General features: G+C 42.7%; 1 protein-coding gene across 7 annotated transcripts in view; it reads right to left on the bottom strand.

The window, feature by feature from the left end:
* EGFLAM (EGF like, fibronectin type III and laminin G domains) overlaps positions 1–24,028 on the bottom strand; it is an 85,459-nt gene that overhangs the window by 26,552 nt on the left and 34,879 nt on the right. For all 7 annotated transcript variants that reach the window (XM_080572876.1, XM_080572871.1, XM_080572872.1 and 4 more), the window contains exons 8-15: positions 16,595–16,710; positions 16,028–16,364; positions 13,331–13,431; positions 10,273–10,373; positions 9,027–9,171; positions 6,355–6,544; positions 2,520–2,645; positions 1,501–1,744 (exon numbers count right to left, since the gene is read on the bottom strand). In XM_080572876.1, coding sequence (XP_080429002.1) covers positions 1,501–1,744; positions 2,520–2,645; positions 6,355–6,544; positions 9,027–9,171; positions 10,273–10,373; positions 13,331–13,431; positions 16,028–16,364; positions 16,595–16,710 — 1,360 coding nt within the window. The remainder of the gene's footprint in view (positions 1–1,500; positions 1,745–2,519; positions 2,646–6,354; positions 6,545–9,026; positions 9,172–10,272; positions 10,374–13,330; positions 13,432–16,027; positions 16,365–16,594; positions 16,711–24,028) is intronic.

Genomic DNA, 24,028 nt, shown 5'->3' with positions numbered 1-24,028 from the left:
GGAAAAAAAAAAAGTCTTATTTTTGTTTATATCATTTGTTTTGCAGTTTTACTGGGCTCCTTCTAATTTTCACATATTGAAAAAATGCAGAATAATCATTCCTTATTCTTCTCCATGTCATTCATAATTTAAAAATCTAAATCATACTTCCACCAAACTGTTTTCCAAGTTGGAGGGTCCTGCTGCACTTGTGGAATTTGTTTCTCTCCCTTCTCTGGATATCAATGCTATTCCTCTTTTTTTAATTTTGCTTATTTCTTACAAAATGATGTGACCAGAACTGCAGGAAGTTTTCAAGACTGTGGATCATGGATTTTTGCAGAGGCATTTTTCTTTATTCCATTCCTAAGAATTCTCTGCACCATACTTGCAGTTTCGTATTTGTCTCCAGGCAGCTAGGAGTTGCTTGCGCATGGCTATCCATGATAACTCCAGGATCTTTATCTGACAATACAGCATCACCACAGCTGTGTATTGTTAGGATTGTACAATATTTTGCATTTGTTCTCTAGAAATTTCATCTCTCAGTTTGTAATCTGAATGGGCTTGTTTGCATGAGTCCTCATTCAGTGGAAAATCAGGATATTTCTCCCAATCACAGTATAACCAAAATTCTGGTGTCCACATGAAACATATGGTATGCAAGAGTTGCAGGCAGTGTATACATCTTTCATGAGCTTTATATAGATTATTTCTATATATTAAATCAATCTGATCAAACTGGCAGCCTCTTGGACTATAACCAAGATACTGAATGCCTCTGTTCAGATCATTGCCTTTTCTGCAGAGCACAGGGAACAACTGTCCAGGGACTAGGCACTCACATACGCAGACAGAGAAAAGCTCTTCTTGAGGCATATCACTGCTCCTGTCCTAGGATTTTATTCTAGGTCAGGATGAATCATTCCCAGGAGGTCTGTCTTTGGAAGCCTGGATGACTCATTTAAACCAGGTATTTATCTTTAAGACTGCTAAAGCTAGGTAAATTGGATATTACTCTTAGACCATCTGAAAAACTGCACTATGAGGAAAGAGGGGACCTGGAACTTCTTGTGACACTTCCAGTCCAGTACCTACCACCCAGAATTGGAGAACAGGGAGGATGATGTTCACAAAAGTGCCATTGGACAATCCTGTGGCTAGAAAGTGCAAGTATGTGTATAAAATAGTTATGGATCCCCTAATTAGCTGTGGCAAAACGTCACAGAGGTGTACGGGGAATTTCAGCAATACCATGCAGAAATAAAAACATCTGCAGTAAGATGGTGTCATGACATGGTAACACTGACAACAATGCTTTGAAACAAACTGTTGGGGGAAGAAGATCCTGTCGCCTTGAGTACAGTGATAGTGTTTCTGTGCCTCCTTACAAGAAGCAGGCACTAGAGAGATGGATGGGCTCCCATACATCATTACAGGACATTCCTCTTTCCAGCTTACTCCTTTCTGGATATGCACTCTGGCATCATTGGAAGACAAATACAAGAAATGCTGTTTTACCTGATGACAGCCGTTCCTGAGCCACAGTCAAATCTGAATTCCACGTAACCAGCCACCATGTTGATGGAGAGGAAGTCCTTGCTGTCTGTGTCGTAGCTGTACAAAAGGACACCAGTCTCTAAATCTGGACGAAATGTCATCTCAAACTCCATGAAGGAAAGGTAATTCTGTGGTTCCAAGGGCCAGGGTGTGCTAGCAAATGATCTTAAGGATTCGTTGAACTGAGGTATAGCCAAGGTGAGTGCTGGAAATCCAGAATACACAAGCAGGTCACTTGAAGCTCAAAGGTAAGGGAACAACTAACCTACCAACCAGTGTCAGTTCCCTCTCTTTTGTACTTTAAGGTAACACTAAAGAAAACAACCAAGGAATTTCATTATTTAAATTAGAAATATTTTTTATTGTAACCTACATCGCTTTTCTCCTTAATCTCTCTTTTTTCCAAGGTTGTCCATGTATTAAAAAACTTTCTGGTTTACTGTAACCACTACTCTGTAGTGATTTGCTGCAGTGTTTTTCAAGGTAGAAAGCATGCTACAATGGGTTGTGTCATGAAAAGCAATGTTCATGGTGTGTATTTGACAATTTCTTTGTATCTCTACAATTTCAACATGAAATTGATATTTTATCCTTTATACTTTAAAATAATCAGCTGACACTTGTTTAAAGGTATTTTTTTTTTGTAATGTTAAAGTGCAGCTGTGGAGTGGTATGTTAGTGTTAATTCTGAAAAGTGAGTTTGGGAAACTTAATCATAGTTAACTGAAATAAGAAGATAAGTTTGAAAATCACTGATTATATAGGAGCTGGATATAGGCCCAAACTGATTGGTGGGATAGGGTTTCACCGTGTGATTTTTAATAAGGTGAAATAATAACAAGTACTTGTCTTCTGTCAGTGTAATAACCTAAGACCTTCTTGGATGTCACTATTTGGAAAACACACTGAAAGCTAAAAAAAACAAACAAACAACAACAAAAAAAATAAAAAGAAATATAAGCAATCCAGCTTCCTCTTACCTTCTTCACAGTGGTGACCTTTAAACCCAAGAGGGCAAAGGCAAATGTACGAATCCGCTTTGCTTGCAGTGCAGGTACCACTGTTGATGCAGGATGCCTCGTCACAGATTCCACTGCTGCACTCACCTAAACCCAGTGCCACAACATTGATTTATCAGAGGAGGTTGTCAAAGATTGATTTGGCTTTTGATCATTGCAAGTAACCAAAGCAATTTGCTTTCCTAGCTAGGTTCTTTCCCCGTTTGTCAGGCCATGCACCGTTCAGACAAAGCAGGCTGCTTTTAAGCACTGGCTTTGTACCAGACCAGGAAGAAACATTTAAAATAGCAGAAATTAGCCCTCACTAACAAACCATGGCAGTCATACCTTCTAATCATTATTTTTCTTCTGCCCTCATTCCTATCTTTATTTTCACTTACGCATTAATTGAAAACTCTCTGGATTGTTTAGATGTGCTGTGGCTTGTTTTATTTCAGTTACCGTAAGTGCTTCTTTATTCACTGTAAATTCTTGCCTTGGTAGGCTTAGGAGGTGTTAATCATCAGCAGCTAATCTTATTAACTAAAATGAGGTTGTGAGCCCTCCTCTCAGCACTACAAGGAATCCATATCATCAGCATATGAGCTTCTTAATAAGTATTTCTACTGTTCTGGCACATTACCTGAAATAACAAATAAATTATTTATTCTTGATGGAGTTACACTGGAATTGTCATAGAATAAATAATTTACTTATTTTCTTCTGAAAACCACTGTCTATATAGTTAGATTTTTCACTGGTCGTGTGTACATCTGATAAAGTACTAGTTGATTTTATCTTCTCCTTTATTTTAGATAGTTTCTGCTTACATATTTCGCCCCTTATTGATAGTTATGAACTGATCTTAAATGTTAAGAAAGTCCACATAATACACTCATGGTGCACATGTGTAAGTACATCATTTGGAAGGGCAAAGTGCTTATGACAGACTATGAACTGCACATTTATTTTGAGGCTGAATTATCACCTCCAGGATGACATAGGTGTGCTAAGGAAATGCTGACAATAAGCTCTGGGGAATAGTTTTGTTATTTGAAGTGACTCAGGAAAATCTTACAAAACGTCTACAAGTAGGGGATATATCCTTTCTATTTTGTTTAGTGTAAATACAGTACTCTGATTGCAAAGATAATTTCCAGACCATGACCTTACAAAACTTCAGTAAGGTACTAGTATCAGTACAGCATCAGCGTTCCCATCCTACATTCAGGAAGGAAAGCACAATGGCACATTGAAGGATCTCGTGTTAGTGGCTGAGGCACTGGATCATCCCCATTACTGCCGCCTGAGGTGGAAAATCACCTTTCCCCACTGACTTGCAGAGGCAGGAATAACTCCCAGGACATCTGGTGTGGCTCATTGCCCAAACAGACCTTTCTCATATCACTCAGGTATAAATCCCGTGCCAGACCCGTGTCTTACTGCAGAGAGAAGGTCTGAGTGCAGCACGCACGGCGCAAGGCTCCAGGGCTCACACAAGGAGAATGACCAAAGCACACCAGTCCTCTGGAAGGAAATTAATTCTCCTTCAGCATGGAATTACCCCTTCCCAGCTGCAGGATCACAGGTGCTCACAATGCTCATTTCCCTTTCTACGTTGCCACAGTGAAATGGGGCAGGAAGGGAATGGACATCTTGTCACTGTTTTTTACCTAACTACTCTAGTGGGATTTAAAAGACAGTTTCTACAGGGTTTAAATAAAACCTTTCATACACAAATCCTATTTTCAGGTTTATTACAAAACAGAGAATGCTTTAATACAATAATCTGCACCTTTCCTCAAGGTCCTCTCCAGCCCTACTGATGAAGTTTTCCATGGCTACAAACCGGGATCTGGTCCAGGAGGTCCCTCCTGTACTCATCACTTATCGTGATGGCAACATTAACAAGCAGCACCAGCTCAGTTTTACAGATGGTGAAATCAAGCCAAGGCACGTGAGTGAACGAGAAAAACACTGAGTCTGAGATGTGAGCAGAAAACTTAGATGATGCTAATCTTTAGAGCAACTGCTGTAATAACAATGTTGGTAGTATTTTCAAAAGACCAAAGTTAAACAAAATCTTTAAGAACTAGAAGAGGACAAGGATGACAAGAACAGCTGGAAAAGCTGCAGACTCCCTGGTTTGAGGGACAGCTTGAGCTGTAGCTCCCTGGTGTGCAAGGGCAGGCTGCTCTCATGGCATCATGCACTGGGAGGCTCCTCCTGAACAGGGACAGTATGGGCCTCTCTCCTGCCCACCCACAGTCCTGTGGTCCACGTACCACAGCATCTCTGATTTATACACTGTACCAATGGGAAAGAAACAAAAGACTGGCTAGCAAAAACCATCCCTAAACCCTAGCAGAGTTAATTTATAATTTATTTATTTCAAGTTTAACATGCCACATGTTGTTTGCAAACCTCTGCTGGTACAGTATCATATAAAGTGTGTGCAGCCACGTAAGGATAGTAAGGCTCTGCTGCTCAGTTTTGAGTCACACATGGCAGACCCCAGCACTTATTTTCAGTGATGCTGATTGTTAATGCAGTAGTATGTGGAGCATTCATGGATGGGAATGAAGCCAGCTGTGTCCCAAAAGGCAATAGAGATTAGGGCTCGGAGAAATTTAGCAAGGCTTTTATCTATCTATATAAATTCCATAGATTCTCACTCTATCGTGAAATTACTCTCTGCCTCCAAAGTCTTATTCTTTTCAGCATCTATTTCTTGGGCTGCTCTGTTCCCCTCCTTGTATGCCATAGAAGTTTGGTCATGCTATCTAGAGAATACAGGGCAATTGTTAGGAAGTTTCTCATTAATCACTTCCTTCTTGGGATGACAAATGCAAAGCTACAGAGGAGAAGAAAGACGACTTTGTGGCTGAGGCATGGCGTGGAGAGTTCAGCGATATGGGATCTATTTCCTGCTTTTACCACTCACATTCTGACTCAGGGTTTACTCTTCCCTTTAAACTGTTTAGACTGGGAGGTCATTAAAGCAAGGATTTTATTGCCCTTTTTTCTGAGTGCCCGTTACATGAAGCAGAGATGAATAAATACATATAGAAGACAGGCCCAGTTAATTAACTCACCTTTTCATCTATGAAGGGAGACAATGTTACAATACCACCCCACAAAGATGTTGAAAGAATTGATACCACTTTTTTTTTTTTTTTTAAACATACTGTGATTCTGGAAATGGAAACAATTGATGGTCGACAGGCCTATGGATGGTCAATAGATGGTCAACTGGACTGAAGGCTTATTTGCCTCAGCAGTAATGGGGTTTCACAGGAAAAGCCCTTTCAATGGCCACAGCACTGCTCTGAAAGATCCCTGTATTGCTTTGGACAAGTGCAATGGTGCCTGTAGGCAAAACACATTTTGTTGTGTCCCAGCTGTTTTACAAAAACACAGCATGCATACTATTGACTTCTGATGATGACTGCATCAGTCAGGAGCATGGAGAGGTAGCCTGAAAGACGCTGGCAGAAACACTGGTGCAGACATATCAGCAACACTGAGTTTCCTGTTTGCTCATGGGAGCTGCTTTTACAATTGTGTTTGACAACTGTATCCACAAGGGTTTTTGGTATACCACATCAATATTTACATGCACAGTGTGATAAAACCTCCCTACTACAGACGCAGCTACAGCAACGCACAAAGGCACAGAGACATATCACTCCATAAGTCAAGACCACACCTCCTCCTCTCAGACATGAACCATTGCCCAATTTTTTCTATCACGCAAAAAAAAAAAAAAGTGGTTTAGCATTGATTAAAGTGCTAAGCCCCACACCACTACACTTACCCACATCGGCACCACTGAGAGCCTTCCCTAATGGCCAGGGTCTCATATCAATCATCTTCCCATTGACGCTGAGCAACTGAACGCAGCCCTGAAATCCTCGGTTGGTGCCTGTGGCTCTGACCAGCCAGTACATGCTGGGGGCACCGCCGACATAGAAGGGAGTCCGGAAAGTAATTTTACTATATTGGCCCTAAAGAGAAAACAGAGCACAGCATGATGTAGAACAGACATAACACAGGATAACTAATTAAGCCACACTGTGCATAATCAATTATTTTCTCCATGAAGACTTGTCCCAGGGGATATGAAGGCTGCTCATTGGTAATTCCTTTCCATTGCTCATTCCTCTGCTCCGTCTATCATCTTAAATGTTACTTTTTGTGCCAGCATCCATCATGATAACATGAGCTATTTAATGCAAAATAAAAAGCTTAAAAATCACCGTCTTCTAAGGATGCATTCTGGATATATGTTTTTTGCTGCAATTTCTTCTATTGCTTTGGCCAGAATTGTTGTCTTCTCAGCTCAGCCCTGGGGGACACAGACCAGTGTAGTACTGCTTGTAGTACTAAAAACAATACTGCTGTAGTACTAAAAACAATACAAAAAAAACTGATACAGCTACAACTTTAGTGGGATTCTGCTCACTTTGCCAGCTCCAAAATTTACTCCCAATGTTTTTTTATTTGACTTTAATCTGCTATGGAAACCTACACATAGAACTTTACTATTACCACTACAGTGCACAGGAAGGAACAATGTAACTAAACAGAATTTTTTTGATCACTGAATCAAACCTCTTCCTAATGTGGGCAACTGAGTCATAATTCCTTTCATAAATTGATCAAAATATGTCTTTCGCCTCCTACTCAAAGGCTGTTTCAAAACCTCAGTCCCGTTTAGAAGAAAACATTTACAATTCCTGCTTTTATTCATGGTGATTTTTTTACCAATGTGCCCTTCAACAATGATGACCATTATGCCAAACGCTTTCTGGATTTTTCACCACTGCCCTGCCTCCATGATATTTATAACAATAAATCTCCATAAATAACAATAAAGTCCCATGGGCTCTATTTGGCCAGACTAAGTGAGCCAAGGTTATTGAGTCTGTGGGTGTTAACTGCACAGTGCACTGCAGAAATAGATCAAATAGATCTACATTTCAGCATGAAATAATCCAGGTGGGGCCTGTGGCTAAAGAGAGTTTAGATATCCACATGGTTTCATGGTGGACATATCCCAGGTCACACAGCCCTCCAGCCTGCCTCTAGCTGACTGCCATCTCCAATTGCCTTTGATGTTCCTGCCCACCTTGGTCTGCCAAGTTCCACTTCTCGTTTAGGCTCTCTCTAACTTCTTCAAGTTAAAATGAACCAGGTCAGAAAAGGCTATCATTTGCTGATACTAATCTAGGTCATTTTAACTAGGAAGTTCTGGTGAAGAGCAACACCTGGAGCAATTAACTATTTTTCTGGTGTAATTGCAGCTAGAAAAGTGTGTGTTCACTGTTAGAATCCTCTTGCAGCAGACTCTTGGACGATAATCCACCTTCTTGCACCTCTTCTTGATCAGCTTTATGATCGAACCTATTTTGGGTATGGGTGATCACAGCTCTGCATAACCATATGCAATCTCACCAAAGTGTTACAAAAACAGCATTAGTCTCTACTGGACAGATCTCCTGTTTCTCTGTGAATCACATCTGCCTTTTGCATGGCCTCACAGCACTGGTAACACATAGTGACATGTGACAGACATTAAAATCCTTCTCCTCTGTCATTTCCGTCTGATGAGCACACAAAGTGCAGCAGAAGTTCTTGCCATTAGGCCCCAAGCATACAGCATTTAAGCTGACAGGCTTCACCCCCTTCCTATTACTCAGGTCCTCAAGATTATTTTTTTTCCCTTTCAGAGCCAGCACATGAAAGTGTAAAGTAATAAGATGTTTGAAGCCACTTTTTTCAAGGCCAGGGATAGCATGCTAATAGTGGTTATCAAAGAGAAGAGGAAAGACATCCAAACCAATTTGCAATTGTCATCTTTTCAGTGCCTTAATTTCATTTCTGTTCTCTGGTTTGGTAACAGATGAGCAAATCAAAACATCTCCCTCTATTATATTTTGGTCTCAAATGAAATTGTTGATGTTACCATAAGTCAGGACAGAATGTCTATCTCCATTACTGTCCTTAAATCTATGTACATGGTATACATTTGATTGCACTTTTTTATACAAATTTTGTGTGGCCATATGTAAATTGTACATAAATGTATACACATAAACACATGAGTAGTCTTCATCTGGCTGAGGGAGTGGAGAAGCTGAGACTTGCAAAAGAAAGCAATCAGACAGCAGCTGTAAAACCTGGCAAACTTCTCACAGCAGCTTGTATGTGAGACCAGCAAAGTGCAGCAGGAGGGTGCAGAGCAAGGAGGGAGCATGACAGGGGAACCTGGATGGGATCCAGCACTGGGATCTTTATCTATGTGATTTCTAGATTACGTATGTAGAAAAGTAATCTGTACTTTGATTCTGGTTCACTAAATGCCCCAATGCTGATAAATAAAAGCGAATCTTTTAAATCTGATCAGACTTCTACGGGCAAGAAAAAAACATCTCATTGCAATGTTGAGAGAGCCCCAGGTCGAGCTGCAAGTGCAGGATTACCTACCTGAGATTTTCCTGTGACCGGAGCATCATTGTCCATCCTGAGCCAGCCATTCAGCCCGTCTCTGAACAGTGTGACACTATGCCAGTTCCCCAGCTTTATTTTATTTTCACTTGTTATAACTGCAGCTCCAGTGCCACAGTTAAACCTGGCAGCAGGAGACAGAGAGGGCAGGGTTACAATTTTTCATTAACCAAATAACGAATGTTTTTAGACTCTGAATATTCCCTTCACTCCTGGGAATCTCTCCTTTTCACAATGCATATTAACAAGCAACAGGCAATTAGAAAGCAGGTCTAAGTATGATCTATTACATGTTTCCAATTTTATTATTCCCCTTTCTCCCATGGAGAAAGTTTTGCATCCTCTGGCCATATCACATGCATTGCAAAGCTTGCCCACAGCTAAAATTGTTTCAAGATGCAGGGTATTACAATACAAGTTCCTGCTATCACAGTAATTTCTCTTGGGAATTTCTCTGGCTCCCTAGTGAAAGGCAGAGCTGTATTAAAAACTCTGGGATTCTGTATGAAACTCATGTCTTTCAGTGCTGATTGACAAGGAGAACTCCTGGAGAGTCTCTGTGGATCTGGCCATGCACTAAACGTGCCATTTTCTCTAATTGCTGTTCAGTGCAGGAGGTGAACAGAAACAGAGCCAGGGCACGTCACCACTCTGGTTTTCCCCACTTTCTAAGGACTCAGCTTCCCAAATAAGGAGAGCCTTGAGATACTCCCTCATACACTTAGTATCCACAGCAATGCAGAAACCCCCTCCATTGTCACATAAAAAAATCTGCAACTCCCATCTAAATAAGGGGTATGGGATGAAGCTCCAGGCCCTTTGGTGGCATGGAGTCCTTTATTTTGCTACATGATTTGCTCCTTTTGCTGTGAAGCAAAAACACTGACTATGCACAGCTTGACACAGCACAAGCTCAACAAGTGAGTGGCTCACTGGCATATGTGTTGACATAGCAATGACTCCCAGACCAATACCCCTAAGAAAACTGATCGTTTTGCCTTTACACCAAGGTCTGAGTAAAATGAGTTCAGAAGGTCACGTGCCAACACACTGAGGATGAGAGAAGAAACTATTGAAGAACTGTTCCATGAAGCAATACTATCCATTCTGAGCACTATATAGTGCAAAAGTCAAAGACACAACAGATATTCATCACCAAAAGCAGCCCCTTCTCTTTAAATCAGATTTAGTGTGGAGGTGAGCCTAGTAAAAATCAATGTTTTACCTGAACTGGATGCTCCGTCGGATGATTGCCAGTGACATAAAATCACCACGGCCATGTTCATTTTCTCCACAGTATAGCAGCAAACCATCTTCTGATTCAGCCTGCAATGATGACGTAAATATGAAAAATCAAAGTCTAAGCCTCACAGTGACAGATAAACGCAAGTAGCACTGGGGGACTGTTCTCCAGAAAAGGTGCAAGATCTTTCAGATGAAATTTTAAACTTGCAAAATCAGAAACTGGTTGATCCATTATGAATCCTGCATTTGAAGAGCATAAAAAATACTGTCGTTATGCTTAAATGGTTTATGAACATCTGTTTACAGTATGATACCATCAGATCTAGCAACAAGCTTGAAAGAATAAAACTGTTAGACATGGAAAGCTGTGCAGAGGAAAAGGCTCTGGGGGTGCTGGTCAATGCTCGCCTGAACATGAGCCAGCAGTGTGCCCAGGTGGCCAAGAAGGCCAATGGCATCCTGGCTTGGATCAGGAATAGCACAGCACAGGACCAGGGAGGTGATCGTTCCCTTGTACTCAGCTCTGGTGAGGCCACCCCTCGAGTGCTGTGTTCAGTTTTGGGCCCCTCACTACAGGAAGGACATCAAGGCCCTGGAGCATGTCCAGAGAAGGGCTACGAAGCTGGTGAAGGGCCTGGAGCACAAGTCCTGTGAGGAGCAGCTGAGGGAACTGGGGTTGTTTTGTCTGAAGAAGAGGAGACTCAGGGGAGTCCTTATTGCTTTCTACAGCTCCCTGAAAGGAAGGAGAGGGGAGCTGGGGGTCAGCCTCTTCTCACAGATAACTAGTGATAGGACTAGAGGGAATGGTGTCAAGTTGCACCAGGGGAGGTTCAGGTTGGAAATGAGGAGACATTTCTTCTCAGAAAGAGCAGTCAGGCATTGGAACGGGTTGCCCAGGGAGGCGGTGGAGTGACCGTCCCTGGGGGTGTTTAAGGAAAGGTTGGACATGGTGCTTAGGGACATGGTTTATTGGGTGACTGGTGGTTGGGGGATGGTTGGACCAGATGATCTTGGAGGTCTTTTCCAACCTTAATGATTCTATGATTCAATGCCCCATGTGAAAACTCTGAGCACAAAGTCTAGCAAGGACATCCTAGCAAGCCTACTAAGCATAGACACATTAGACTTGCTGCACATGAATACACACACCCTATTTCACATGTTCAATGAGCCTCACACTCTTCAGGCTGAACAACCTGTGCAGGCAACATTTATGCATAGGAGCATAACAGCAGACACAGTGGCTTTTTACAGCCATCCTACAATCTGAGCTGACAAATTGCATGAAGAGCGTTGGATCACCACATGAAGCAACAGATCGCTTACTGCTCTAGTGAAATGCTCATATCTAGGCTGTGATGCTGGCCAGTCTGCCTTGCATGGCAGCAGGGGTGCAGCTGAGAGCTCATCTACAATGTGTGCTGGCCCACCTTCCCTACAAGCAGCCCTAACCAGCTCTGTCCTAATACACACACACACCAACACAAGCCTGTGTGAGATATACCCTACTGTAGTCAGTTTACATGGCAAGGTTTTGGTAGTGAGGGGCTGCAGGGGTGGCCTCTGCGAGAAGAATCCAGAAGCTGCCCTATGTTAGGTAAGGGCCAGTTTCAGCCAGCTCCAAAGGGACCTGCCACTGCACAGAGCAGAGCCAAGCCAATAAGTGATATTATTTGCGCCTCTTTGAGAGCATATGTAAGAAAGGGGAAAAAAAAAAAAAAAACCTGCTGCACAACAGCAACTGGGAGAGTGAGGAGTGAAAACCAGCCCTGCAGCCCCCCAGGTGAGTGCAGCAGGAGGGCAGGAGGTGCTCCAGGCAGGCAGCAGCAGTTCCCCTGCGGCCTGTGCAGAGGCCCCTGGTGCAGCAGGCTGTCCCCCTGCAGCCCACGGGTCCCACACGGAGCAGATCTCCACGCTGCAGCCCGTGGAGGAGCCCCCGGTGGAGCAGGTGGATGTGGCCTGGAGGAGGCTGCGGCCCATGGAGAGCCCCCGCAGGAGCAGGCCCCGGGCCGGAGCTGCAGCCCGTGGAGAGGAGCCCACGCAGGAGCAGGGGGTCTGGGGGGAGCTGCCGCCCGTGGGGGACCCGTGCTGGAGCAGTTTGCTCCTGGGGGATGGACCCCGTGGTACGGAGCCGTGTGGGAGCAGTTCTCGAAGAGCTGCTGGCTGAGGGACCCCAAGTGGAGCAAGGGCAGAAAGTGACTGTGAAGGAGCGGCAGAGACAAAGCGTAAGGGACTGACCACAGGCCCCATTCCCCATTCCTCAGCTCTGCTCAGAGCGATGGGGTGGAAGAGGGTAGATGAGGGGAAGGTGTTTTAAGTTTCTTTTCTTTGTTTCCCGCTTCTCTAGCATGTTAGTAATAGGTAATACTTTTTTCAATTCTCCCTATGCCGAGTCTGTTTTGCCCATGACGATAACTGGTGAGTGATCTCCCCGTCCTTATCTCAACTCTCCAGCCCCCACCATCATATTTTCTCCCCCTTTCCCTTTGAGATGGGGGGAATGAGAGACCGGTTGTGGTGGAGTTCAGCTGCCCAGCTGGGTAAAGCCATCACACCCACCACATAAGACCTATAGCTCAAGCAGCCCAGCATCTTGCAGGTGTCCCAAACTTCAGAGGTGGAAAATAATGCCTACTTATGTACTGCAGCTTAGGAAAGGAACTCTGGACAGAAGGCAGTCTTTTGCTCAGTACAAGAAGATTACCCGGCTGTACTTCAGCGTGTAGATCATTCACATAGCTACAGACCTGCCAATGTTCATTGCCACTACTCTGTAATGCCCGATATCACTAGTCTCAGGGACTCTGTCATGCGCTAACCATTAATAATGGGCACAAACATTTTAGCTCAGATTACCAAATTAATTTGCATTCATTGGATGTGAAGCCAGATCTTTAGAGATGAAGTTTACATATAGACTCACCACAATTGCATTATAAGTTATAATGAAGCTAAGTTACCATTCCACTGTCAGTAATATCAGAATAAGACAATAAAATTTGGAGCGCCTAACTGAGCTTGAAATTGCTTAAACTTACCCTGAATTCAAGGGTGATTTGAAATGTCTGATAGGAGTTTTTCAGTGGTTCAAATGTGATGTATGAGTAGCCATAGAACTGAGGATACTGGATAATAATATCTGAAAAGCAAAGACAGAAATGTGGTTTAGAAGCTTTCTCCTATATAAAAATCGATATACGCATTTAGCACTAAATAACATCAGGTGAAAATGCAAGGCAGAGTTTCTCCAGAGACAGCCATTAGTCAGTAGCAGTCAACAATCAGTTAACCTATTGCCTTGTCCTCCCACCACCTTTCACAACTAACTCCTTTATTCCCAAGGATCTGGTGAACTTGGAAATAAACAGGATACTAAGGGCCAAATACTGCTCAACAGTTTAATCATTGGCTTCAGTGGAACTTTCTCCAGATTTTCGTCTGTTAGAGAAGACAGAATCCATCTACTTTACTACTATATTTATCTCCTTTTAAGAATTCATTTATTACAGAGACAACAAAGTAATTTTCTGTTTTGCAGGATTACAAAAACATATGTGGGAAGTGTGCACTGGGCCAGGCTCCACGCCTCATTAGTCACTGCCGCTCCATAGCTGCTGTGTCCAGCATCCAGAGAATCCTTGGGTGGCTCCGAGGAGCCTATCAGCTCCCATTCAGCTCAGAGCAGACAGTCCAGAGAGGGGTGGGGGAAAGGGGGTCCCTGCAGGCATCGCTCCATCCTTGGATGTAGCAGTGCCCCTTCATATTGATTGTCAGCTGGCATCATCAACCCTCAGCCTTTGCTGTCTTATGTTACAACACCATCCCAGCTCCAGCACAGAAGAAAAACAACAGAGAGGTCTTACTACTACCTTTGTAGCTCATTTTCCTAATAAACATAGAGGACAGATGCAGTTTCAGGCCTGAATTTTTGCCATGGGTATAAGTCTAATGAGGCAGGAAGGATGAGGAGACTTATTCCTCTTTGCTATTTGAATATTCAGTGGATTTTACTTGCGTATTTGTATCTGGATACAGTTCTTTCAGTTTTTTTGTTATTAAGGCAAACAAATAAAGTGCTTTTGAGACTGAGGTGGAGAGAATTAGTGCTATAAACCTGAATGCAACCGTAAGCAGGCAGGATTAACTCATGTCCTGATCATAAACAGCACTGACTGGACCAGAGAGCCACACAGCTGTTGATTGTAAAGAAAAGTCTGTTTTCATTCAGATTTATATAGTATTTAACAATACTGGCTGCTGTGGAGAAATAGGGTACAAGGCAGTATTGGAATAAAAAGGAATAAAGGAATAAAAACCAAGGAATAAAAAACTCCCTTGTGAAAAATGGACTCACGTTAACAAACCAGTTCTACAGACTGTATACGGTTATGTCAGTTCAAATACATCCTTGACTTTTCATACTTGATCAAGGCCAAAAATCACATCTGCAGCTGTTCCATGTGGCTGAGTCACAACAGATTGTTTTCAGAATGAGCTCTGTCTACTCCAGCACTGGGAGAAGAAGCTCGAATACCCCCAGTGCCTGTACCTCTGATGCACAATATGGCTCATCAGGAATGTTCAGAACGAGCCTGCAGAAGAAATGCATGTTCTTGTTTTCCTTAGCTGGTGGGATGGCACTACCACCAGTAACAGGACAGATCCTCAGCACTGCTTGCATTCATCTCTGACAATAGCACACAAGTCACGCCACCATCCCGATTGAAAGGATATCATTTCTCTATCATTCTCCTCATTTACTTTTTTGCTAGTTACCACCATTGATTGCAACCTTCTGTTGTGACTTTTAGCACCTGCTATCAAGAGTTTGACACCTGATGGGGAAGCGATGCCTGGGATGCTGTGTGGCAGAGAAGGTAAGCCCACCACTTTGAAGGGCCATGACGGGTCAACTCAGCCACCTCATGTAGCTGCCCCTTTAGGGCTGAGCAGATCTAGGAGGCACAGCAAAGGTAGGTGCCTCTTTCTTCCTTCCCTCTGCACGGCCACACCTCTCATTTTCCACAAACTCTAGCATTCATCTGACCTCTTGGTCACCAAAGCAGCAGAAAAATAACTCCAGGGGAAAAAGAAACCACTGAGATTTTTTTCTGGCCAGCTAAGTGAGCTGAACGGGCTCATTAGATGATGAGCTGATGTCAGACCTGGCAAAAAAGAGAGGTTAGGTCTCCAAGAGGGCTAAATGCCCCTGCTGAAAGCTGGGGAAGACATGTGTGGACATTGCCAGGCCTGGGTGCCTACCACCATGTCTTGCTCCTTCTCCCTCCCACTCCCATATGGGGGAAGGAGAATTAAACTCCCCCTGCACAGCTACAGGGGGTCTGCATTAATCTTTCCCCACTTTATTAGAGTGACTTCTTCAAACTTACTTGAGGAAAGAAAAACAAGGGGATTGGTCTGAACTGGGACACGGAAGCTGCTGTTGTCCTTAGGGATCCATTAAACCCATCCAGCTATCCCAAAAATATACTTTTGTTGTTTTACCTCACAGCTGCTCCTTTCCTCAGACAAACAGAAGCCAGCAGGGGAGCAGAAATCCACCTCCAGCTGGTCTGCACCAGCCTGGACCACAGCCTGAGCCACAGCCAGGCCCTCCTGAATGCTGCTGTCACTGCATGGAGGCCACGGACATTTGGTCGGCCAGACCTGGAGGGACACTTTGTCTGGAAGCCAGTAATGAAGCACACCACAGACTGTCAGATGCAGATACCTACCTTCTGTGCATGTCTCTCCTCCTTTCCCCAAGTTGCAGTGGCAGCGCGAGCCTCCCCGGTCATAGTCGTTGACACAAAAGCTGTCTGCAGAGCAGATGGTCTCATCGCAGGAGAGATCAAAGAGGCGCAGTGCAGAAGACATGCCACCCCTTCTCGTGGCCCTGGCTGTAGTCGCCCTCGCTGTTGTAGAAGGTCGTGTGGTGATGGGAGTGGAAGTGGTGGGCTCAGAAGTGGTTGTAAGGAGCCGTGACAGGAGCCTGGAACTAGACCCTGGTGTGACCTTGGTTTCAACCAGAAATTTTCTGTTGCCTCCTTTGATAGCAGGGAGAGGTCTGAGCTGAAGGGAAAGAAACAAACATAAATTCAGTAAAACTTATGTTTCTACATGGAAATGAATTGAATGCTTTCCAAGACATGGATCTGAAGTAACAAATTCATCCTCACTGTAAAGAAAAAGAAGCAATCACATTATAATATCTGAGTATATAATATCTGTCTGACAAGACCAGACACTTTAAAAAGACTAAAAAGAAAACAGAAATGTCAAACTGGAGTCTTGAAATTTACCTCTTCTATGTAAATGTCATAGTCTGAGTCATCGACATCAAATCCATCATCATCACCGGTGACTGCCTCTGTGATATACCGATGCCCATAGCTTCCGCTTCCTAACTCCTCGGAGCCTGAAAAGACACAACTAATATACTCAGTTCATACTTTTTTTCTGTTTACATAAAATGACTCAAATCTTACTTCCCCCTGGCTCAGTACACTGAAATCAGAAATGGTGTTAATATTCATTCCGTATAGGCGATGCATGTGTCAACCAGATGATGGGATGTGTTGCACAAGTGATACACACACAACAAACCAAGTGAAGACCTCCATTTAATCACTTCTTGTGTTTCTTTAACAAAGTGGGAAAAACTCAGTTCTCCCACTGCAAACTGACTTTTATCTACCATTCCTCCAGGAGAAAGGCTCTGAATGTTTTTCAGCATGAACCACACTCTAATAACTGTACTGTTTTTAGACCAAACCTTTCCCTTTTATACATACACAGTCTGCTGTTCACCCTGCTGCCAACCAAATACTGGAACAGCACAGGAGGTACAGCTAGTTGGGGCTTTTCTGGCACACTCTGCTTTATCTGCTTACACTGGCTCCAATGCTTGTGAAATTAATACTCTAAGTGTATTTTTAAATTGTATTTTAAAATGCAATGTAGCACCTGGAAAACAGAAAGATGCACAAACACCACTTGCTTTTTGTGTGCACAATCTGCCTCTCCCTGGAGTGCTGAGCAGCTCTGTGAAGGACTTCATGTTAGGAACTGCCATTTAAAAACGTAATATGATCAATGCAGAAAATATCTGTGTTCTTCTGCACTTTACACAACAGATCTGTTTAAACATTGCTTTTTAGCTAGTAAAATTTACCTGAAGTCATGAGGAAATATAATAAGGGTAACTGCATCACTACCATTCCTTGACATTTCAGTAAGGGTAACAACATAAAACATATAGTAACCAGCGAAACAACGGCCTTCACACATACGCCTTTTCCATAAAATATGCTGCAGTCACTTAAAAACAGCACAGGTAATCCTTGCTTTACAGAGACTCTGTATGGGCTGACCACGTGTACTTGCTTATTTTAGCAGCCACAAGCTGCTCGAGTTTTCCTGAGAGTTATCAGGTCCTTCCCACCACAACAGGCAGAAACACAAAGTCCTGCTGGGCCAGGGCTGTCTGCAGGAAGGAGACCTGACAGCCCAAAAACACCAGCAAACCGCTTGGTGGTAGTGAGAGCTCCACTACCACCACTGGTGGAGCCAGCAAAAGATAACGAGGCTCAGCAGACTTTTTGGACAGTTATGTAATCAACCATATGCACACCAGATATGAGTGCGTGCCCTGGCTGGCTCATTGGCCACCTACCATATGCTCCTGCAGAGCTACTCAGCAATGGGGTTCATGTGTTACATCAGCACAAAAAAAAATGCAGAGCCAAACAAGCAGAGGTAATGAGGTACACACGTTTCCAAGCAAAGCAGCATGCTAGACCAGGAAAGAATATGTATAAGCCTCTGCACTCTAACATGTATACCTAATCATCTGTAAATAATACAATTTGACTGTATATTAAGTAGAAGTACACAGCATAGAGTCCTACTAATGGAGATAAGCAGAGAATTCATAATGTTACGGCTGGTGATGAGATGAGGCCAATTGGACAAACTACAGATGGATTATTTTTGCTAGTGACTGTGAATGCACAGGCAAAGAATGACTATAAGGGAAACTGGCTGCAAATTTACAAACTCATCCCAGTCCTGCAATCATTATGGAAAGAAATGGGTGTTAGCAAAACATGGGCACACTTCATATTCCCAGTATTCACTTGAAAAGTCGCTAAGATTAATTAGTACCACCAGATAATTTTACTCCAGGTAGTCAAGATGGCCACTTCTTTTCCATCCATCACTGCATCAGAATCTCTTTCTCTGGCAAATGCAGTTTTATATGACATTAATTTCTACAAAAGAATTTCAATATGTCCAAACAGAAACCTTATAAATGAGACTTGCAGTTTACTGGAAAGTATATTAATGAAGCAGAGCCCAGCACTAACTCCACTCTCAGCAGATGCAGCAATTTTCAGCTCACTGGAATACTCTTCCTTTTAAGTCAGGTCTGTAATATTACTTCTTGCTTTTCTAAGTAGAGTGCTCGCATTGCATGTCTGTATTTCAGTACTAATTCAGTTCTAATGGATGAAACTAATTTACTTAAGAGCAACAGAAGTAATAAAACTAAGTTGGGAAAAAAAAGAAAAGAAAAATTGCACATTACTGATCAATCATATGTCAAGGAAAACAAACTACTCTGTATTCAGGCTGTGATACATAACCTCAATTTTCTAATTTAAAGGCACAAGCTACAAAATAAACATCTGTTATAGTCCAAATTTTGCCACATTTTTTTCTCTTCTCTAGCAAATTTTCTATTAGCTTAATGGATTTATGTTCAGTCAGGATTGTAGGGATGAAGTAATACAGACAATGAAGTATCTGTATATTCACATGTACAAAAATATTTGTTCTTAGTTTTGCATTCAGATATGCAGACTAGCTTAAATGTATAATACATGATTTTAATGCCATGCTGTTTTGCTCAAGTGTAACTCTCCTGTTTTGAGCGAAGTTATCACTGAACTACATCAATAGCCACCAGCACACAATGAGACTTGGTAACTTAGGAGACATGGGCAGTTCCCCAAGCAGAAGGTGTGCCTCTTTCACCTGGTAGACTAAGATGTATCATGCTTTTCCAATGGAAGACCCTGGGGACAGCATATACCCACAATTTTAAGATAGACAGTGATTTTTTTTACCCTATTGAACTGGCAAAATATTCACATTCTTGAGAGAGCAAAGAAGGTACACCTTATTGTGTCTTGATAGAAAGGATTGATCTGAGGCCCTTCTTCAAAGACCTTCAGAATTTAAGTTTGGCATCACCAGCAAAAGTATAACTTAAGAAGGTGCCCTAATATTCATAGATCTCTAACATGGCCTAAAATCCCTCCTTCCCAGCTCCATCTAAGTTTCAGCCAGCACATGCTACATTACTCTACCTGCCAACATGAAAGCAGTTTTGTTAACACATATTGCATTTGGGAGCAAGGAAGGCAAAGAAGTTTGCTCCTACCTATGTCTGAACACATACAGATCAATAGACACAAAAACAATGAGACTATCAAACAACCCACTGTCTTCTCAATGGCTTTGGTCTGTCTGCATTTGGTGTTGGCTTATTGGATGTGACATGATACCCACATGCAAGGTTGCAACAAAACTACAAAACAAACAGAAAGCAGAGAAGCCAGCAGCACTTGCTGTAGACAAGACTCCTTGCCAGCCCACTTCTTGAGAGCACTGCATAGCTTTGGTGGCGTGCTCACCTGATAATGGGTGGCAAATAAACGAAAATAAAGCAAATTGGTACACTGAAAATGCTGAAACAACTCCAGAGATTATGTGTGCCATATTTCATTAAATCAGTGTTTTAGTGTACAAGAAGATGAAGTCTGTTTAAGACTCCCTTCCAGGTCCTATAATCCCGTTTTATAATTAATTGGAAAACTAGTGGGGGGTCCTGAACTGAAGACAGCTTCTTTCCAAATAATCGGGGGTTAAGTTATACCAAAGGTATCTTTTTCAAAACAAAGAGAAAGCCATACAAACTTCTATTTTGCCAATTAGGTGGCCACTGACATTCCGATCAGGAGACATACTGATCAGGAGACGCAGAAGAGGGTAGGAGATAAGCCAGAGCAAGCAGATTGAATGCAATGTTAACACACTGATCGCCCTCAAACATAAGATGTAACAGGTTTACTTCCAGAATACATCAGGGCATTTTTATCTGAGTTTTGTCCCTGCAAGAGGCTCAGAGCAAAGCACTGCGTATTGCTTGGCCTGTCCCTTGCTCTTTGTTCCTGCTTGTATAACGGAAACAATAAATACAAATGCAGCCTTTGTAAAGCCTTCGGAGATCTGTGGGAAACAGTTCTGTAGAAAACCATCCCCATCCACTATCTTCAGGACACATCACCATCACTTAAATCAAGGTCTGGGCCTGAGGGACTGCTCTTTTCCTGTGCCTGAGCCTCAGCAGACACGTCCAAGCAGTGTGCAGAATATTTAAGCACCTGTGCCAATGCCTTTTTCAGCATGAGCCAGAGCGTATGTATGGATGCCCCCATTTGTAAGAAGCCAGGCAGTGATGGCCAGGCCCAGAGGAAGGGATGTACCTGAATTAAGCATCCCCTTCTGTCATGTTAGCTGCGGAGACAAGCAGGAGGGTATTTTTAACAGAAGACACTTCCTCTGTGGGTCTGGCAAAGCTCAAGGCTGGTGACCTTCCAGGCACAGTGCAAAGCCCATCTGTTTCCCCAGGAGATGAAGGGTATTTAAGTGATGCAGGTGAGGACACTTTGTTTGATTCTTTGAGATAGTTCATTACTTTTGTTATTACTGAACTTGATATATGAAAACTTTTGTTTTCAAGTAAAGTGTTTGTGACACTTTGAAAGATTTGATATAGTAAAAAAAAAAACAAACCATGTAAGTGAAGTAACTATAACCTGTGTCTGTAATTAAGAAAAGCAACAATAATTTGATTTATTACATCATTTCCTTCTATTAAAAAAAAAGAAAACAAATCACAAATAAATGAGAACCCTTGGGGAAACTTGCCCTCTCTTTCCTCTGTGGAAATGGACCAATGTAACATAAACCAAGCATGCGTTTTTTTTACTAGGTAAAGGGTAATGGCTGATCATCAAGGACACATGTTGTACTTGCAAGGATCTTGGGAGGTCTGTCACGTTAGGTGATAGTAAGCAACCCTCCAGAGGAACATTTTAGCAAGCAAAGCCAACAGTTTCCTATGCTGAGCTGAAACAAAGTAGTCAGGAGTACTACAAATCCAGCCATCTTTGAAACCAAAGTAAGAGAATAACACATGAGAATGAGATAAGCACCAGCAGGAAAAATGGCCGGGTAGCATGGACCCAGTGTCTGCAGGACTCATTGCTGTCACAGCCCACCTGGAAGAGCCACAAGAGACTACACCATGCAACACGAATTCTGAAGGTGCACTGTGTTTGAGGTAGTGCTGGGAATTTTCTCTTCAGTTAAAATGAGCATCAGAAGGTTACTAATTATTTTAAAACAAGCAAAACATTCAGGATGCACAAAGATAAAGCTACAATTTTTTAAAGTCCAAACACACTAGACACCTGCTCACCAGCACTATATAGACAAAGTGCAGTGCAAAGGACCCAGACATTGTATGGATTTCTGACAGCTCCCTAAGATATTTCAGGTATTTCTGAAGAATACCCAGACAGTCAGAAAATAGCACCAAATATGTGTGGCATGTTTCACTGCTTACATAGTAAGAGGAGCCACAGCAATAATGAAGGTAGTAATTCCTACAACGGGCACCCTGGAGAGCAAAGATGCTCCAGTTTCAGACATGCCGACGTCGGTCTGACACCTTTCCAACAACAGTAGGTGACTAAGAGCTATCTGCTGGCACTTTGAGAGGTTCAGCCATCTGTTGCCATCTGAGATGCATTACGGTAAGTGAGGTATCCCCAGAGGACTGCAGGTGTCTGGGAGAGGTATGGGAGGCACATGCCCTCCTGCAGTGACAGCTGAAAACCAGCCAGTATAACCCAGAGGATCTCAAATACACCAAATGCCAATATCTGAGCAACAGAATTGAATGATTAAATAGGCCGAAGAAGGTAACTATTGCCCTTCTGGCTACTAGAAGGGGGAAGCTATTTTAGTACCTGAAGAAAATATGAACTAGGAGTGAGTATTACCTGATTATTCTTGAACTGAACATGCATTTTTCTGTCACATTAAACTTTTCAGCTTTTTAAATCACATCAGGTTTTTGTTTGTTTGTTTTGAGGGAAAAATAAATGATCAGGCTATGCACTGCTTTGGTCAAGAATATTTTTTTCAGAGCAAAAGTTTAGCTTTTCTACTAATATATAATGTACTCCTGTGTCTGGTTAACGTCAAACCACTTTCTTACGCAGACATCACATACTAAAGCCAAATGAGAGCTTTATATTTTATACTTCCTGAAAGCTGCAGAACTTATTTCCAAGGACATGCATCCTTTGCCACCTTTGAACACCACTTCTCGCTCTGCAAAAAGAAGGCTGTTGTGAAGACAGTTACCCAGAAAAAGATAGCACCAGCTTTAAGGCAGGGTGGCTGTTTTGAAGCCTATTTGTGAAGTCTGTCCTGGAAACCAATACTAGACTGAGAAAGCAGCCAGATTTGCATTCTCCAAAGGGACCAGGGCTTGCCAAAGAAACCCTGAGTTTAAGTGGCCAGGTATAGGGCTGAATGTAGGTGCAGGACCTGAAGGACATGCAGCAGCTCTGGGATGTGGGAGCTCTGCCTGTTCGTGAAGGTCTTCGCCAAGCACTGCCAGCCCTGTGGTGCTGGAGACCAACCTCCTGGTCTCTGATTCATCCGTGCACCTACCACAGACCAGCAAAGAGTTTCTGAGCCTGTTCATGGAGCTGTGCAACATCTATAGCATGGTAATTCTTCAGATCTGATCCAGATGCACTAGTCAAGCTCATGCCCAGTATGAACCTCTCCAGAAATCAGCATTTACATACAGTAGGTGTGAGTCTGACTCTAAGCCCTGCTGACAAAAATCCTTGGCTTAGAGCCATCTTGACTGGTTTCTGCAGAACAGGCAGTTTCCAGTTTTCAAACTTGAAAAGTGCCTTTCCTAGAGCGCTACAGCAATAAGTGCAGTACAAAGACTATTCCATGCTTATTAGCTTTATCTTTTCTGACCAAAGAATGCAGACACTCACTTCCAGATATAAACAGGATACTAAAGAGCACATAAGTGTGGTTGAGGCAGAGGGAGCTGAACCTTGAGGATCCAAAGCCAAAGAATCCCACAACACACTGCACCTTCATCATTTTTATAAACATTTGCTTCAGAAGTTAAACTGAGAGTTCAGCTGCCACAATAAACTTCATGCAGATCGTTCAAGGGATTCAAAGCATGGCAGAGGGGAAGAGCAGATGAAAAATGCCTTAAAGGGTCAATGAAGACAAGGGATTTCAATATAGGGAGGTAATCAAGATATAAATCCTGGTTAAATGGATCATTAAAGATGCAGTCCACATTTTTGCAGTATGCAATGCTGAGTTCACAATCCCATCTGAATATCAGCTGCTCATTTTCTACTGGTTAATTAGAAATGATTTGCAACTGGGTGTACAGGTGAGAAAAGAAGAAAGCCAATATTGTAGCTCCTTTTTAGAGTTCATTAATGTGATAAAACTATACCCAGGCATTTTCTTGCCTTAGTGTTCTATCCCCTGTAAATACCTTCAAAACTGCGGCTTACAATACTGAAGCCTTTTAAATACAATTAAAA

This window comes from Anser brachyrhynchus (assembly GCF_964034855.1).
Source record: "Anser brachyrhynchus genome assembly, chromosome: Z".
In the NCBI taxonomy this organism is placed as follows: Eukaryota; Metazoa; Chordata; class Aves; order Anseriformes; family Anatidae; genus Anser; species Anser brachyrhynchus.
Note: the sequence above shows the minus strand (reverse complement) of the source record. Positions and strands in the feature narration are given on the sequence as shown.